At 47.8% G+C, this 18533-nt stretch overlaps 7 protein-coding genes and 1 pseudogene across 8 annotated transcripts; 2 read left to right on the plus strand and 6 right to left on the minus strand.

The window, feature by feature from the left end:
* Positions 1-95: 95 nt before the first annotated feature.
* On the minus strand, positions 96-930 carry H257_16449 (hypothetical protein). The gene has a single exon (XM_009844878.1). The coding sequence runs from the start codon at positions 902-904 to the stop codon at positions 137-139; it is 768 nt and encodes a 255-aa protein (XP_009843180.1). The 5' UTR covers positions 905-930; the 3' UTR covers positions 96-136.
* Positions 931-4907: 3977 nt separating this feature from the next.
* On the minus strand, positions 4908-5438 carry H257_16450 (hypothetical protein). Its single transcript, XM_009844879.1, has one exon. It carries the CDS (start codon positions 5422-5424, stop codon positions 5053-5055), a length of 372 nt encoding a protein of 123 aa, XP_009843181.1. The 5' UTR covers positions 5425-5438; the 3' UTR covers positions 4908-5052.
* Positions 5439-5837: 399 nt separating this feature from the next.
* H257_16451 (hypothetical protein) lies at positions 5838-6314 on the minus strand. The gene has a single exon (XM_009844880.1). The coding sequence runs from the start codon at positions 6280-6282 to the stop codon at positions 5845-5847; it is 438 nt and encodes a 145-aa protein (XP_009843182.1). The 5' UTR covers positions 6283-6314; the 3' UTR covers positions 5838-5844.
* Positions 6315-7957: 1643 nt separating this feature from the next.
* H257_16452 (hypothetical protein) lies at positions 7958-8383 on the minus strand (the record flags this gene model as incomplete). Its single annotated transcript, XM_009844881.1, has 1 exon — positions 7958-8383. One exon carries the CDS (start codon positions 8381-8383, stop codon positions 7958-7960), a length of 426 nt encoding a protein of 141 aa, XP_009843183.1.
* Positions 8384-11117: 2734 nt separating this feature from the next.
* Positions 11118-11197, plus strand: H257_16453 (annotated as a pseudogene). Its single transcript has one exon. The product of its transcript is annotated as a tRNA-OTHER (tRNA).
* A 99-nt stretch (positions 11198-11296) lies between these two features.
* Positions 11297-11928, minus strand: H257_16454 (hypothetical protein; the record flags this gene model as incomplete). The annotated part of the gene is made up of 2 exons (XM_009844882.1): positions 11297-11632; positions 11686-11928. The coding sequence occupies 2 exons, from the start codon at positions 11926-11928 to the stop codon at positions 11297-11299; spliced, it is 579 nt and encodes a 192-aa protein (XP_009843184.1).
* A 268-nt stretch (positions 11929-12196) lies between these two features.
* H257_16455 (hypothetical protein) lies at positions 12197-12463 on the minus strand (the record flags this gene model as incomplete). Its single annotated transcript, XM_009844883.1, has 2 exons — positions 12197-12346; positions 12401-12463. 2 exons carry the CDS (start codon positions 12461-12463, stop codon positions 12197-12199), a joined length of 213 nt encoding a protein of 70 aa, XP_009843185.1.
* A 935-nt stretch (positions 12464-13398) lies between these two features.
* On the plus strand, positions 13399-13690 carry H257_16456 (hypothetical protein; the record flags this gene model as incomplete). The annotated part of the gene is made up of 2 exons (XM_009844884.1): positions 13399-13485; positions 13556-13690. 2 exons carry the CDS (start codon positions 13399-13401, stop codon positions 13688-13690), a joined length of 222 nt encoding a protein of 73 aa, XP_009843186.1.
* Between the last annotated feature and the right edge of the window lie 4843 nt (positions 13691-18533).

An 18533-nucleotide genomic window follows, 5' to 3' on the forward strand; every position in this document is an offset into this window, starting at 1 on the left:
CTGTACTACGTAGTGCTAGTACAGTACTACGTAGTACTGCGTAGTACACGTGGTAGTAGTAATAAGTACAAATAATAACATTACTGCATTAATAGTACTGTATGTATATATCCGCGTTAAATATTGAAGCTACCCACTACATGACGTAAAACAACGCGTCCCAGATCTCGAGGTCGTCAGCGTACTTGTTATGGGGTTGTTCTTGTTGGCAGTGAATGCTCCAGCACTTGGAGTGGGTGGTTTCTTCGATGGCTGCTGCTTTGTCCGCGTGAGTATCCGTAGCAGTGCTGTCTGCGACAAGGTCCGATAGAATAGCCCAGTCCAGTGTGTCGGGCATGCCCATGGTGGCAGCAAGGTCGATCAACATCGGTACAGACGTGGCAGCAGCTCGATATGTCGGGGAAGTACGGATGAAGGGGGGGGAGGTGACGATGTTTAACGGCGCGACAGCCACTACCTGTCGCGGCGACGTGGAAGGCGAAGTGAGACCATGAAAATGGCGGGCGCACAGCAGACCTATGCGTGCGTGGGATGTGCAGTCGGGGGCTTTGCAAAGCCGGCCACCTCCGTGGCGAACGCAGAGCCCCCGGGCGTGCGGAAGTTTGTCGCACCCTGTGACGCTGCATCGTTTCTTGCTGTCCGCGTCCGCATGCTTCGAGCAAAAGAGACCGAGGCGGCGGTTCTGGGTACAGCCGTCGGCGACGCACGTTTGCTTGGCGCCGTGGCGGACGCAGCGGTTGCGGGCGTACGCCTGGTTGGAGCAATCAGGCGCTTCACATCGCGACCGGTTGCGGTGAAACAGGCATTTCGACAGACTACTGCTGGGGAAGCTTGAATGTACCGGCTGGGTGCAATCTTTGAATACACATGTGGTGGTCGTGTGAGTAGTAGTTTGCGTGGTCATCGCTGTCGTCCTGCGGTGGCAGAGAGAGTTGGAACGGGCAAATTCAAATCTGAAGGTGGACCTGACATGGCTGTTAATATGACCAAAGCGCATGTCGCAAAGGACTCAGACTGAGACATGCATTTCCGAATAATTTGCAAATCGCACGGATATAGATCAGTTCCATTGGTCGATTCCAATAGCACTCACACTTGTCTGCGTTACGATGGTCACTTGCAGAATGCACTTTAACAGTAAATATAGAAGTCGGGGTGGAACTTCACCCCAAGAAGACACGTGCTTATTAGTGCATCGATGGCACTTCACACGTTGTGGACCCTGTGTTAATAGGATAAAATGAACTATGGCTCACTGAAAGCAACAAAGTCGGATGCACATTTAACGAAGGAGGGTATTGAAGGCCGGCAGGCCCAGGCTTTGTGGTGTGGAGGTTGTGGCATTTTGGAAAGTGACCTCGGATTGTAATTTGTAATGTCTCAAAATGATTTGCTTAAGTCCGTCCGAATACTCGGTGAAATTTGAAAGGATTGTCTTAAATGTTAGATGTAGTTTTGCTTAAACGTCGTTGTAAAATCGTATGATCGTGATCGTGGACACTACTTACTTCTAAGTATTAGTATGTTGTTACTAAAGTAGAATATGCAAATATTCCTTGCCGTTTTTTGCGACAACCAAGCGTATCGCAGATCAATCACTGAAACCTGTCGGTTGATTGTGGCCATATAATTCTGGTTAATGCGAAAATCACTGAAACTCATCGATTCTCAAAACATTGTACTGCAAACTCATTTGACTGTCTCAATCTTGTGAAGTTAGTTTGATACTAGTACTACTACATACTAGTACGACTTAGTACTGGTATGTGCCTTACCCACATACGAGTATCACGGTGGTCACAGAAAGCTCGGTGAAAAATGGAGAGAATCATGCCGACAAGTTACGCTATACTAGTAGAACTCTAGTTAGGGGTATTAATCTCCCGATGTGTACTCTCAATGGCCTGAGTAGTATGTACCATGTTGACAGGGACTGCGAAATGGTGATAACGTTAACGTGAGGTATCATAAACTTTCCCATTTGCACGAGGGTCGTACATGCTGTGACATGATTCACGATTTATTTGGTTCCCTTGTCACATTTAGGCGCTATTGACAGTGAAAACCAATTGCGACATGTGGAAATAATTCGTGGATTTCAGTCCGCAAAACGAGGTCGTCGGTGCACGCACTACATACTACTTTGCAGTCAAACCAACCGAAAATAAAGCCATAGCCATCCATCACTTCGCCCCAACCTCTGAACAATCAATGTCTCACGTTTATTTTCGTTTTTATGGATGGATAACTTGGCGAATACGACAATTCTATCCGACATTAGTCTTATTGGTTAAAATTTCAATACTTCGTACCTTTCACTGGTAGATGACTCTTCATTTTCAATACAAAGACCAAATGTCGTATGTTGGTTTTTAGAGAAGTCTCTGACGAGGTGAGGACATGAACCGTGAGGACACGGCGTGGATTTGATTGGCTCTTACAGAAAAGGCTACAGAAGCTTTGCCGTTGGCTGCCTGGGTTGCTGTTGTAAATGCAAGGTCCCCAGGATTTTAGTAGAATAACGATATGAATAATGTCTACTACTACTACTGTACAAGAAGTACTTACTGTTAATAACGTTAGTAGCAACATACGTACCGGTAGTCCTGCCGGAGACGCTTACTAATCGCCGTTCTACTACTAGGCTGTTGAGCAGCAGTGATGTCTACTCTGATCTAAGTCGTTTGGTCGGGGTCGACGTCCTTGTCATCGTCGCAAAACATCTTGCCCGCTGGCCACGTTCTCTCGTACTTCTCTGTTTCCACAGCGACATGCTGCTCGTCGTCCATGATGCTGTCCAACATTGGAATGTCCTCGACATGGAGCGGCAGCGACGGCGTCGGTGCCCTCAACAAGGCCATATGCCGTGTCGCCAGATCAACATCAATGCTCCCGCCAAAGTCTTTCATGGCGGCCGAAGGCTCGCCCGTCCGTACCATAGCTTCCATCTTCACCACATCTTCTCCAAATGCACTGAAATCTTCGCTCCCGCGGCGATGGAGCGGCGCCTGCTTTGGCTCCATGACACTACCGTGGACTCGGAAGTGTCCGTTGGGTGAGTGTTGTTCTGCTTGTGTTTCGTTGGCGGCTCCACCAGGACGGACGTATGATCAAAGAACGAGTTGGCATCTTGTCCTTCAACTTCTTCGTTCTCGTCAACATGGATGACCGGGGCGGCAACAGATGAAACTTTACGCTTGTATCTTCGACCTTTGGCACTTGCCTTGCCTTTTGTCCTCTGCTTGTCCTTGGGGGAGGCTTTGCTTAGCGTGGCCGCAACTGTACTACAGTACCAATGGTACTTGGCTTGTGCCAAAGTCTTGGTTATTGTTACTCCGAATGTGTTTTCAACCAATAGCAAGCTGTATACTTCCTCTGTTCCACGTTACTGCCGACATTGAACTTCCCTTCGACCCCAAAAAATTATTTTCGGACCAAATTTAATGAATCCTACCATTTCTGAAAGAGAATAAAAATATAAAGGTAATGTCTATTGGCCATACATAACGCGCAAATCAATCAATTTCACACTGTAATTTTGAATCGTCATCGGCATCAGAAAAATATGTATAAATAATCGATTTTTTTAAATTATTACGGGCCTTGGTGCTGTGGCCACCAGTGGTGTGCCGTGCAATTGAGGGCAGATACAACAAGCGCTTGAAGCTGCGGCCTTCGGAGAAGTATCGTTAGGTGACACATAGGTACTTTATGCATGAACCTCACCAACCGCGCTTCATTTCTCGGTGTTCTTCACCGTGAACCCGAAGCGCTCGTGGGGGGTGTTCCTCCTGCCAAATGCATCATGCTGGGACCGTGAAATTATGTTGTTGTCACAACTTCAGCCAATGATATCATTGTATTTTTCAGATTAGCCAATCATATTCAAGTATAATGTCGGTAGTAACATGGAACAAATGCATTTTTCATATGTCGGTGGTAACATGGAACAGAGGAAGTATGTTATATGTGAGTGATATGTTGCTCACCGACAACTACATCGCCCAATCAGATTGCCTATAAAATAACTGACCAATCAAAATTCAAAAATTTGTCGGTTATCCAATCATCGGCTCCAAATTTGTCGGTTTGATGTCGGATGCCACCTATATGTGCAGTCATTGTACAGGGGGGGACGTTCGAATGGTTACTATTAATAGTACTCCTCCATACTTAAAGTAGGTCACAGTAATCGCACAAGACCGTCAACGTGACTGACCCGCCAATAACGTTATCGCAGACTGCCAACACAGTGAACAATAGTGCAATGTGTCGAGAAATTTTCAAATGAAAGATTCCGTGCAAACACTCCACGGATAAGCATCAACCAAACTGCAGTATTAGTACTAGTATGTAAGTACTACAGTACTAGTACCAGTATGGCCAGATTTGGGCCAAATCAAGTGGAAGGATGCGCTTTAGACTACGAACCCAAAACTGTACGCTGAAGCCTCCCTGTTCTGAACTCTCTTTGAGCATGACTCAATCAGCCCAATCGGTCAGTGGGCCCTGTATTGATGATTTCCGCGCGTCCATCGGGGGCGTTTTTGCCTGTACGATATACGGCAGGATTAACAGTAAAGCTAACGTTAGGTTTGGTTGTTGTGAGTTCATCATAACGTTAACCATGCATTGCAAAAGTGACATGGCAAGCGACACGATTTGTCTCTAGCGAACTTACAAGGACCCACGTGACATCCACCTTGCGAGTGAATACCTGCTTACCACAAATCCATGATATAATATTTGTAATAAAATATCTACAGTACTATTAATAGTACAGTACTTTACCTGGTACTAGTACTGTACGAGTACAATGATGTGGCGAAGCAATTGCATTTGTCAAACAATGGTCCAAGTACCGGACGAAAAATCCACCGATTTGGTATACACAAATGACTAGAACGTTCCCCATGGCAAGGCTGCCAATGATTAAACGATTAAACATCGACGGCGCTTGGCAGCTCCCCAGCACCATGTGAATTCATTTTTTCGGGGACATAAAGGGATTAATAGTCTTGACTGTCAACACGGACGTATGACCTGACACATTCACTTTGAGTCTTCCAACTTGGAGTAGTCTCCGATGGGAGTGTTCGCGACTTCGGCCGCTGCTTGTTTTCGCTGCACGTACACCGCTCGCAACAAGGCCAACAGTACAAACAGGATAAACACGGAAATGCCGATGGCAAAATCTACGCCGAGGTTGACCGACTTCGTCGTCGAATCCCCTTGGTTGGTCAACGGAAGGGGCGCCGATCCAGCGGCGTCGTCCGAGTCTGGTCCCAAGTTGGGTTTGAAGCCAGGACGAGTGGATGTTGTGGTCGAGATGGTGGGTGTGATGGTGGTGGTCGTTGTCTGCGACAACGCTAAGAGCACATAATTGGCTAGCACGAGCGCGGAGAGAGGAGCACTGGTTCGCATGGCTTGGGGATAAATCGAAACTGCTGGCGAAGTGGCCAATGAAACCGCCACAAACAGTTTCAGTTGTATTGAAACGGACAGAACAAGGAATGCAGTCTAGGAATGCTGGAATTGATCCGCTTTCATTGCACTACACTACCACTACAAGCGTTGCGATGCTGTGATTCGTGGATATGCCAGGATTATGATATATGTACACGCGCATCTCCAAAGTTCAGTGTGGACCACAATATGTAGACATTGAAGTCATTGCGAATTTACAGTATCGTTAGCATTTTTCACCAGCTTCAAGAGGTACGTCATGACCTCTACCGTTACCAAGTGTTGTGTGTGCTCCCATGTTGAGCTTCACTGATACTACGTACTAGTATGTAGTACAGTATGGTTGACCACAAATACGATGTTTGAAGCAATTTGTCATCACCACGTCGTTAGTATAGTTTTAGAGTCCATCCCCACGTTGTCCTCACTCGTGAGTAGAGCGAAGTTGAGTTCAATGAGAAACGCTTGCATCGCGGTCCACTCGGCGTCCAAGGGCGTTGCGGAAGCACTTGATACCAATGATGTGTTGTTTTCATCTTGATTCTTCTGGGGGGTGGTTGGGGGCATCAATGCTAAGCTTTTCATGCGAAGAACTGTGGTGTGTCGAGCGCAATACCCCCCTGCACGTCGGTAGTGCTTGCATCCTTCCATGAGGCAGTACTTTCTCGCTCCATGGCGAACACATCGACCCCGAGCGTACGCTTGATTGCGGCACTTCGGAGTTGAGCAAGGCGTGCGGCTGTGGTGGACAATGCATTTGGAACTGCCATGTTGCACCACGGGGTGCTGGCACTCGTAAAAAATGCATCTGACCATGGCTGAGCAAAACAAACAATGATGACTCCAACCAACATCCAAAAATGGCCGGATAATATACGTGGCATCGTACAAAATATAGAATTTCTATCGAGTGGCGCAATAAGCGTTTCACTGGCCACCACTGCTGTCAAGTCGAATACAACTTCGTAGTAGTAAACAAGTTGATCAATAGAAAGCCGGCACGCTGATGAATGTTGACTATATATTGATGTCTTATCGATCGATAGGCTTGTTCATGAAAACTCGGAGTACCAAACGGAGCGATTGACCACAACTGGCCGTCCAAATAACAAGGTCGTGTATTCTAGGAACTTAGTGGACTTGGCGAATATTCAAACCCTATTGCAAGATAACGGCCAAGTGCACAGTCGCAAGAAGTTAGTTTAGTACTCTGTGGTATTCTAACGCTTGATTTCTCAGTAACAGCTTCGTTCGTGGCTGGGTTCTGTTCTGTTACCACCTTGACTACCGTTCACTCTGGTACTCAAATATCTGGCGACTGGACTGAAGACTGCACTATTGTACCGTAGTTTTGCACAATTCATTAGCTCATGTAAGACTGCACTAGTGTACCGTAGCTTTGAACAATTCATTAGCTTAAGTACCGGTACACTTAGAACGGTGTTCTACGCATTCAACTCTTTGTGATTACACACATCCATCGTGTGCATACCAACTTCTTCATGTGGCTACCACCAGTCCAGCCGCACTGATATCACCCCATACGTTCTCATGAACACTGCACTGTGAAGTTGCCACTGCGTACTTGTTCAGAAGTTACACTCCCACGCAGGATTCAAATGGCCAGTGCAGGTTTAGCTTTAGTTTTTCGTGCAGGCAGCGACCATGCCTCGTTTTCAGATACAGTACCCCCGCGCTTGATATGCTGCACACTCCAGAAGGCTCACCGCTTGGAATTGTACGGCGGGCAAACGGTGCTGGCGATATGGGAATTCCAAACCTATATCTTTGTGGGAGGATAGTACAAGATTGGGTTTGACATGCCTCCTCAAACAGCAACTCAGACCAGACAATACCCGGAGTAGTATTCTTCGTGTATGTGGTTCGGGTACTCTATGTCGTCACTTGTTTAGTGTGTGTATCAAAGCAGATGGGGGTGTATGAGCGCTGTACCCTCACCATCTGGAATCGAGGAAATCGCTACGAGCCACACAATCCCAGTATCTACGTGGCAACACACATAGTGAGGCATTGATTTTACGTGGTCACAGGAGGGGCGTTTCGAGAAGGTACGAGAGGGAAGGGGTCAGTGCACCAGTTGCAGTAATCCCACGATGACGCTGTACCAACAATTTCAAGTCTTGAAATATGTACTGCTGGGTAAGATTAAAAGTGCTTACTGTACGGAGTATACCGCATGGCGTTGTTCCTAATATTTACTGCGGAGCATATCAAGTTACACGCATTTGGTCGAGTATGCGTCCTTTGTTTAATACGGTAGCACGATCCTACTGTATCCCATGAATCGTTCTCAGTCATTTTATCTATTGTCCACAGAGTGTTCGAGAGAGATGAACCCCGTCCAGTGACAGCATTGAAATCTCTAACGAAGCAAAACATGCACTATAGAGCAATGGTGACTCATTATTACAAAACGACTACCAGTAGATTCATTTGTGACAGAGACTGAAACAGGGCTACAATGTCGACCTCAGCGTTGTTCGTCAGTTGTCAGTAGAGCAAAGTTCACTTCATTCAGAAACTCTTCAAGAACCGTCCACTCAGCGTCAAGCGACAACACTGGTGTTCGGGGCGACGTTGTCCATTGCTCGCGAACGACTCCGTTCTTCTGGGGTCGTGGGGGTACTACGACCATACGTGGCCCCGACGCCAGCGAAAAATTTGCGCGGAGTGCCTTGGTATGGCGAGCACAATACCCCCCCGTTCGTCGATAATGCATGCATCCTTCCATGAGGCAGTACTTTCGCGCGCCATGTCGAACACAGCGCCCCCGGGCGTACGCTTGATTGCGGCACTTCGGAGTGGAGCAAGGCGTGCGGCTGTGGTGTACAATGCACTTGGACCGGCCATGTTGTACCACGGGGTTGTGACAATCATAAAAAATGCATGTTACCATGGCTTCGCCAAAGGAACTATGAGTGGTTGGAGAGGGGGGCTACAGTATATTGGACAAGTTCGACAATTCCAAAGGCAACTGTGACACTGAGTTGTGTAGAATCCAACCGCTGGCGCATGAACCATCGACAACACACTTTCACTGTACTGTACACCCCTTGTCACGTTTGTGAAGATTGGGTTGGCCCCAAAGTCGATTCGAATCGTTGTTTCGATAGTTACGTGACACAAAGTGTCGTGCGTAGCAGTGGAAACCATCATCACAGTGAAACTATAATTTCTATAACGTTAATTGCATACTTGGAATCACTGCGGAAGCTATTGTGCTGAGTGATGCTCCCAAATATGTATGACCTGTTATATTTAATGCATCGTCCAAATGGTACTGATAAAAAGGAAACCCGCGGGGCCTTTAGTCAAGGGGTCGTTTTTAACAGAGAATCTGCATTATATTTCACTTTTCGTGTTGCGGGGATACAAACAGATGATAGCATTTGCCGATGATGAGCTTATGGAATGAAGGCTGCAATGCATGAGGGAAGTTGCTTGGAAGGTTTCCCACATTGCGTAACGTTAATGTTGAATTGTTCATGTCTTTTCACCTTGACATCTCGAAGTAATATTCTTCGAGGCAGTCAAAGGCAATGGAGTTTGTTCACATATCCACCTCGTTGACTCATTCCTCCATTCCATTCGTGTATTTTGACATATTGCAACGTACCTACAAATGTTGTGCGAAATGTGTTGTTGTCGTACTACTGTACAACGTCACTGTACTTAAACGTTTGAGATCTACATCGAAGTACCAGGTACGTACCACGTGATCTGAAAGTTTGTGAGTACGTTATCATACCAGGAACACCACTGTGGCATTGTCAAGAGGAGTACAAGCGGCTCAAAGCATTTCAAAGCCTCTACGTGGTGGACGGCTGCTGCTCAACATCACAAACAGCAAACTCAATTAATCTCCCATTGAATATTCCTAGTCATAATACGTACTGTAACGTTTGTACACTACTGTGGTAGTAAGTACTTCGTAGTACTGTACTGCATATAAAATCCACTGGCGGGGTATATGACAACTCTATACAGTCAAGCTGACGTGGTGTTTGAGCATTCAATGTCTTTCCATAACGCCAGGGGGGATGCTGTAACAATCGTCATATCGTGAAGTCCAAACAGTTGCCCGCTACTGGACCATATGGCAAAAGACGTATGACACGTCCTTTTACACTTTTCAAGTGTCGGAATACACTGCTTTTAGAGCATCCCCACCGGTGCGACTGTAAACGCTATTATACAGTTCTATCCGGATTATTTACAGTTTTGACAACCCCACCGGGCGACTGTAAAATACAGGAAACTGTAAAATTTTACCGCGAGACGCCAAATCGGCCAGATTTTCAGTCGCGACTGTAAAATACAGTTTTGACGAATTAGCCAATAACATGCTATCAATGGATAATTTTGTCCAATCATGTGCGTTATGGAGTCAATAATCAGTTGGTTCAGAAATGGAATCAGCCAAGGCCGTCCGTGGTTCCAAATTCACGACCGACGAAGACTACCAGCTTGTCCGGTCATGGATCAACATCTCTCAAGATGTGTCCAAGGGTAGTACTCATCACGCATCACCACACCGTCCATGATTCGTTCAAACAGCGGTCTGGCCATTCGAAAATGATGGCGAAACTTGGCTTAGTTAGATTGGATTGGGGTCAAAGTAGTAGGTAAATCCGAGCATGCGCAGCCTCGCTATGTCGTGGTAGGTCTGGCTGGCGGTTGGCAATAGAGCCTTTAGGGCGCGCAGAAGACTGATGAAAGCCAAGAATCTCCCAAGCTTGATCCATGTCATCATCGTCGTCCTCCCACGCCATCGCGCCAGGCGTTCATTTCCGGATAATAACATTATTCGGATGTTTTACAGTTTTACCGCTGGGTTCGACAAAAATCAAAATACAGGAACTGTAAAACGGTATTATACAGTCTGATTATACAGTCGCACCGGTGGGGATGCCCTTATGTACTTACTTCCTATGGCCCGAGATTTCCACGGCGATGTAAGAATGCTAGCGATCTATTATTCATGTACACAGTACGCGGTGGACCTATTTACTGAGCAAATTCAAGTTTGACCTCAAATAATTGATACAAGTACTGCATCGAGGATATCAGGTTGTAGTCACAGTTGTGCATATGCAGAACTACCCGAGCACCATGCTTAATAGGCCTCGTGCCATTCACGCAAAGACTGGTCGAAGAGGTGAAGAGCACTTGCCGGTGATAGCCAAGTCTATGTTCCACCAGCTACCTGCATACGTTGCGGAATACTTATAGTATAGCCTACGTGATCTTCGTGCATCGATTCCCACTTAGCGGAGACAACATACATACAGTAGCAACACAAATTATGCGAGGCAAAGTCCAGGGAACTACGGAATGCAAGGCCACATTTGACTTCGAGTTGAACCAGAATATCATCATGTGATTGGCTACCTTACTTCGAAGTGCGATAATTCTTTCTGCCAATGACTGCAGCGCAATGTAAATAAAATTGACTGGCACCATGCTGTATTTATATTATGGAGATAATTAAATTACAGAACCAATACAACATAACTGGACTATTTGAAATATCAATTTTTCTGCAGGTCATCAGATTATGCGTCTACATATAGAAAAAATCTCCCAACCACGTCATTGATACGATGCATCGAGTATCAGCGCAAGCGTTTGACGCGATAGCGCAGTGGTTAAGCGTGACGGCATCAAATGCTAGAGAATGGGACCTGGGTTCAATTCTCGGGTAGTGTCAAACTATTTCTTAATTATCAAAACAATATTATCCTTGAACAAAATCCATACAAAATCCTAGTAATAAAACGTAAAGGATGTCTAAATTATAAAACTAAGTTTATTCTTCATTCGTTGAAGCAAGTGGCTTCTCAAAACCGCCGCGGACGGCGTCAGCCAACACCATATTCCACGCGGCAATTGCTCGTTTGACCATCGCCATCCTCTTCTGCTGCGCGGTCAGTGAATATGGATCCTCCTCGTCACCTTCAATCATCTCCTCAAACAGCCACAACTCACGTAGGTGCCGCTTGAAAGGAGCCATGGCGCCAACGTCCAACGTCCAACGGCTGGCAGACTGACGTCGTGTTTGGTGGTAGTGCACAGAGGTGCGATCCCAGATCTTCATTGACGATCTTGATTGACTCTTCCGAAACGTGTGACTCAAAGTTGTCAACTAGCAGAACGGAGCACTCCTAAATGTTGTCGTGAAGCACTGAGCGAAGACACTGTTTCCACACGCGGACATCCATCCACGCTGCCTTGGTCCGCGTTGAAGTGCCCGGCAGGAAAGGTAGGTATTTCAGACGACTCAATACGACCGCCTGGTTGACCCCTTATGATAAACATGATAGGAAGCTTGATACCATCTGCCCGGGCAGTTAGGACAGCGGTCATGCGCATGGAATGCTTCTCCCCGCATGAGAGCGTGGAGCTACCTCCACGGACAGCCCAAATGCAGTTAGGCGGCATCGTAATAGAAACCTGTTTCGTCGACGTTGTACGTGCATTTCTTTCCGGAAGGTGCTGTACGATCGATGGAAGTCGAGAGCAAACTCGTCGCGAATCTCGGCTAGGTCGCCTTAACTCTTTTTGCTCTTTCCTGGTCTTTGATGAGAGAACCCATGTCGTTGGCAGATTCGACGAAGAAATTGCAGGATGGAGTTGTAGCCCGAGCCAGGCTTCTTTGTCGCGAGGTATTTGAGCAACCCCGGGCGTTGGTTTCGTTTGAATCAAGTGATCATGTGTAGATTGTAAGTCCCCGCTCTGCGTCGCGCAACTCATTGATGAATTGAACGAGGCCTGATGGGTGCGGGAACACTTCGTGGCGGCCGCCTGGTTGCATCTTCATCAGCTTCTTGTTTCCATCGAAGGCAAGCAACTGAGTCCGCTAGCTGTACCAGTTTCGCACAGTTCTCCGTGGAACTCCAAGCTCGACGGCGACCTTTGTGTCATTCATGGACTCAAGTAGCTTCAAGGCCTGGAGCTTGAAGGCAATCGAATGCATGATGCGTGTCATTGTTTTATTGCAAACTATCAAATTTGCCTCCGTCATTTTTTTAAGTCCCAACTTTGGCGGGAGAATATAAATTTATCCAATCACGTGTTGATATTCATGAGAATTTATTTTATTGGTAAAAGAAATGTCGTAGGGTTGCAAACTTCGGTTGGCCTTGTATTCCGTAGTTCCCTGTAGCATTTTGAGAAGTGGAAGCCATACACCTGCTCCATACCCCGTGTACTATGCACGGTGCTATTAATAGTATTGTAGTGTTTATTCAAAACTGGAGCGACGTGCCGAATGTATCAACATGTAGGTGGCATCCGACATCAAACCAACGAATTTGATGTCGATGATTGGATAACCGACAAATTGTTGAATTTTGATTTTTCAGGTATTTATTTAGACAATCCGATTGGGCGATATAGTTGTCGTGGGAGTAACATATCGTTGATATTGAACATATACGGCTTGCTATTGGTTGACAACAAAGTCGGATCGACCCAAGACTTTGACACAACATATCCCGAAAACAACCATGACCTCGACTCAGCACGCCTTGAAGAAAGAGAAGTCCATCAGAACTCGACAAACAAGGTGACGAGTTTTGTCTCAGATGAAACCTTTTTCTATCAGCAAACAGTAAGGGCGGCCCGTCTGGATGCTGCCAAATATCATGATATTTTTCAATATTTCGACAAATTTTGAATTATTTTATAATGTTGTGTCTGAATCCATTTTTTCGCAATTCTTATTCCGATACTATCAACGACGGATTTTAAGGGACACCCGAAGTTTTCAACAAGGTGGGAAAAATTGGCCAATTAGATTCAAATAAGCAAAAAATGCTCGATGATTGGCCGAAGTATGGTTTGCCGCGGAAACATTAAATATTCGCGGGAACTTGGAGGCGATGACGACACATCCAGTCACTTCAAAGAATGCCTTCAAAGTGCCGCAACAAAATCAGTCCCCAGAAGAAGCCGAGACGACGCTACACCAAGACTGTGAAGCGAGCCATGCTGAGCGTGCTACAATCAGCCTCAACTCGAGACATTGAGGCGACAACTGAGAAACCTGGCACGCTGGCCCAACCAGGCCACCAAGCTCCTCACCTTCGATGGCACGGCGAAGTGGTTCAACCTCGATGGCGCTGGTAGACCCGAAGAGAACCTCGACACGGCCGCTATCGATGCCTTTATGCGCAAGCTCCGTGGTGCCAAACGTACGTAACGTGCACCCTCCTCATTTAACTACTCAAGCGGTACCATCTGTTGTGTCTGCCGGTCCTGAACTGGCAGTAACTCCTTTAGAACTCGATGCACCGGGTTCAAAGGTAAAAGAAGACTGACTATGTTAAAGGTCTTAGATCTACTGATTCACAACGCACATTTGCATCCCCTATCGAGCTCTCTTCGGTCGTGTCGACAGATCCTTGACCAATGGGAATGGAGTGCGCTTGCAAGGATACTTACTACCTGTCTCTTGCTAAGATACTCCACACCCAACAACTCCCCTGGTCTACACGACGTCTGGGTGCGAGATAGCGAGCACCGTCTTGAGCTTGGCGACGTTGCCGTTCCCGCGGCTCGCTTTGCGCAGATAGGCGGCCACAATGACTGGCACGTCCGTTGCCATGTCTGCCGCCGGTTCCCACCTGATCTGTCAACGCCTGCGTTACAAGCAAGTCGCGGGCGGCAAAGAACTTGAGACGCGAAGCATGGTGCGTCGTGATGGCGCCATTGCGCAGGTCCTCGACGCGGTAGACCCAGTCGCGTACGATTGTCACAATCCGACGCGGCCCGAGCCATTGCACTTGAAGTTTCTTGGCGAATGCCTCTGAAACTTGGCCGACTAGAACATAATCTCCGAGGTTAAAGAAGAATTGTTTTACGTTGGGCTTCTTGTTGCGTCTCGCACGCTCGTTGTCCCGGAGCGTGGCACTGGTCTTGGCGGCCTCCCGGTGGAGCTGGTCCCGTGCTGCAGCGAGCTTGATAAAGGCGTTCTCACGCAGGCGGGCCAGGGAAGCTTCCGGGACTTCCTGCACCTCGTCCGCGACGCGGTAGGCCGAAAGCGCATGCCCGGGCGGGAGCATGGTCATGGCCGTGATCGGCGCCTTGCCGGCGCCAAGCTTCGCACTCGGAGTGTGGTTCAACGAGTGTTGCACTAGTGGCACGAACGAACGCCACTCCTTGGCGGCGACGTGCAGCTCGGCGAGCACCGTCTTCATGGTCTTAAGGACGGAGCGCATGAGTACCTCGACGGTGCCATTAGCCCACGGGCAGTGGGCCGGCGAGAAGTGATGTACGCTGCCGTACTGGCGGCGCACCTCTTCCATGACTTGGTTCTTATAATGGGGTCCCTGGTCTGACGCCCAGTTGGGTGCGACGCCAAAGTTCGCGAACCACTGTTGAAGTGCATCGATGGCGTCGACCGCTCGGCACCCGTCGTGGACCGTGAGCTGGCAAAAACGACTCGCGTCGTCGACGATGACGTGAATGTAACCGTCCGGCATAGACAGGAAGTCGCAGTGGATGAGCTCGTTCGGGACTGTCGCGTGCAGCGTCTCACCGAGAGGACGCGGCACCGTGCCGTTGCCGACGCACATGCACTGGAGGCACTGGCGCACGAAGAGCGCGACGTCCTCGGTGACGTTGCGCCACGAGAAGGTACCCGTCAGCGCCGCCCGAGTCGCAGCCTGGCCACGGTGGCCCATCGCACCGGCGTGGGCGATAACGAGAAGGGTGAGCTGCGTGTCCAAGGCGGAGGCTGGGATCCAGATGCACCCGTTGATGCGCCCGACGCCGTCGGGGTTGTCGAAGACCAAGCTAGCCTTAATCTTGGTGAACTCAGTCTTCGCTTTGCGTTGGACGATGGTGAGTGACTCGAGCGTCGGCCACTCGAAGTCGGCGCCGAGCGGCGACGGAGTCACCGGTGGCACCGTCACCAGACGTCGCACCTGGAGTGCCCGACTGGAGTTCAACTCCATAGGACTGGCATTGTTGCTGATGGTGACGTCATCGGAAGCTACCCATGGTAGTGCAACGGCGTCCACCGTGGCTGCCCGGTTACCCCAGCGTGAGAGCATGTCGCCCCAGGCGTTCTCGTCACCGGGCACATGGCGGATGTCATAGCCGAAGCAGGTGAGGGCCACGGCCCAGCGCGCCAACTTGTCCGCTAGGTAGCGCGGCTGTGCCGGCGACGGTTCGACACCAAAGATGAACGCCAGGTTGCGGTGGTCCGTCAAGATAGTGAAGCCGCGCGCTCGATGAAGAAGGTAATCGAGGCGCTTGACAGCGTAGATGATCGCGTACGCCTCCTTCTCAGTGACGCTCCACCGCAGCTGCGTCTTGTCGAACGCACCACTGACAAAGGCCAAAGGACGATGGTCTTGCTCACCGACGGGCAACTGCGCCTGGCCGGTGGGCACCTGCGTGAGCACGGCGCCGTGGAACTCGTGGCTCGCGTCCGTGCACAGGTAGAAGTCGAAGTCCTCATTGGGATGAGCGAGGGTCACGAGCTGCATGAGCGCCTGCTTGCACTGCATCGCACGTGACACGACTGGGTGTTTTGGCACGATGCTGTATCACAAATGACGCGCCACTCAACACTAGAATGGATGAAATCAATGCACTCCTTGTGTCGATGGATCTTGCCTGAGGGACATCTCAACACCAGAACTTCATTTGCAGGACGCCCTGTTGGCAAAAGCCTGGTGGACAGTTCATTCATACGGCAAAGGCGTGGATGTTGTACCTACCTGCTGGTTCGCCATCGAAATTCTGTTCATAACGCCAAAAAGGCTGGAAGCGTCCTACCTACGTTTGATGGACCCGTCGCATGGCCATGATGTCGGTGACCGTACAAGTGCACGCACCATTCACGACGTGACAAAATGTTTTGAAGAGCACCTGTTGGCAGTTATCGGCGCACAAGGAGCTGTTGTCCATGGCCTTGGCAACCGCAACGGCAAGCGTCGAGAGACTGGGAATGGTGATCATGGTGGAAAGCGGGCGAAGTCGTCTGACGTTGTTAGCCACTGGCTGCACCCAGACGCTGAAGCAGGGCTGATCGACCAACTTGGGTTTGTGACAAGTGGAATCGATTTGTTGAAATGCACCGTCGAAGTTGCAGTGGTGTAGTAACGTAGAATATTTTTATTGTGATGTTGAATATATATTGTATCAAATTTAATTGAATTGTACAATTATATTATCCTCGGGCAATGAGAAACGTGAAGTGCATTGTTTTGGAAACCCAAGAGTTAAAAATTGGGCCTCGTCCGTTTCACCCTATCATCAAGTATTTCCCAAAATTTCGAGAACTTTGGAGAAGTATTGAGGAAGTTAGGAAATTTCTGAAGCGTTTCCGCCGAGACGTACGATATCCCGTCAAACGCTTATCATTGTAATCGCTTCATCGATCCGGTCAATTTAAAATACGTGATTGTTTGAAATTGTTCACTGTCAAATGGAAGGGCCTGCAATTTGGTTGGCCAAAAATAAATCGAATTTCGAAGTCCTTCGTCCAATGAATTTTCCTTGTCATGGTGAAATCGAAGAACGAAGTGTCCTTTAAAATCCGTCGTTGATTGTATTCGGCCGAAAATATCCTGAAAAACACAATAAAAAATATACTACTCCAAGTAGTATACAAGTATTTTGCGGTATATCGCAATATTCCCTGTAACTGTGCTCGTCGTCAAATGTCCTTTGACATAAGCTTGTCCATCGACGGCGCCATCCTGCAACTCAAGGGACGTCACCCCGGTTGCCTTGTCTCGTATGGATGAACTGTGATCTCGATATCGTCTAACACGCGTTTACGTATCTACCTGCTGTAGGCGGCCATGCGAGAACTGCTCCTACCTCGCAGCAGCCCATACGAGATGGTTGCACGACGGTTAGTGATACGAGGCACAAGTATGTCAGCCTCAGTGTATTTATGTCCAATCAAAACCATAACGTTCATTGATTGGATAAAATAATGAAGGTAGTGGAACTTGCATTACGATTTCCAACCACAACACAATGAATTTACAACAGCATTTCAAGAATTATGGAATCTACAACTTCAACGTGTACAGTATCCACACGTCACATACTGTAGGTTACATTTCATTGCTTCTTACAGTACTGGTTAATTGAGTTTTGGGTTATCATTATTCTTACTGGAGCACCATTTCGAACTTCGTACGCTTTTGCCCATACCCTTGTAACTTCGGAACCCCGGGATCCATTGTGGTTACATATAATGCGTGCTCCTAAACCACTTGTGTTTTCATATAATGCCTGTTCCCCGGGATATGTTGCATCACCAGTGCTTAGCTAACGCGAACCACTGTCAATGCACATAACCCCTACAGTACAGTAGCTGGAGTATGTCAGTGTGTGCAACTGGTTGACATACGTACTGATCCTGACATTTCAAAGCATACAATGTTTAAGTACATCACTAGTATGCATGGTTGCAGTTGTACTCCGGAGTACCAGTATATTCTTGGCAGAAGTTGCAGATTCTTGCCAGGAGTTGTAGACTCTTGCCAGGAGTTGTAGATTCTTGACAGAAGTTGTAGACTCTAAAAAGGCGCTTGTATTTCCTACTAGTAGTACTTCGAAGTATTTATCTCAGCATGAACGTGATGTTCATGGCGTCATGTCTATGCTCAAGCTCTGAATGGTTGTGTGTAGACGCCGAAAGGTCATGTCGAAACATTTATCTATCGTTTTATATGCATTGTGACCTGGAGATTGAAGAATCGATACAAGTTGTTGCCAATCCTGCCCAAATACAGTACAGAGTCAATCATATCGACCACACTAACGTGGACACTTCATTTTCATACCACGAACACCTCCAAGTAGGCAAGACCTACGTACTTTAGTTGTATAATTATACAGTGGGTTTATCAAAAGGTGGTGGGTGTTTCCTGGCTTATTGTTAGGAAATGCTCGCCAAATGCTTAGGCCGAGCCTGGATGCCATAGAAGATTATACATCTAACAATATTCTGTTAGGCCGTGTTGGGAGCAAAAATGGATTCTGACTCCAGAATCCGGATTATGATAATCTAGGTT

Source organism: Aphanomyces astaci (assembly GCF_000520075.1).
Source record: "Aphanomyces astaci strain APO3 unplaced genomic scaffold supercont1.86, whole genome shotgun sequence".
Lineage (NCBI taxonomy): Eukaryota > Oomycota > Saprolegniomycetes > Saprolegniales > Verrucalvaceae > Aphanomyces > Aphanomyces astaci.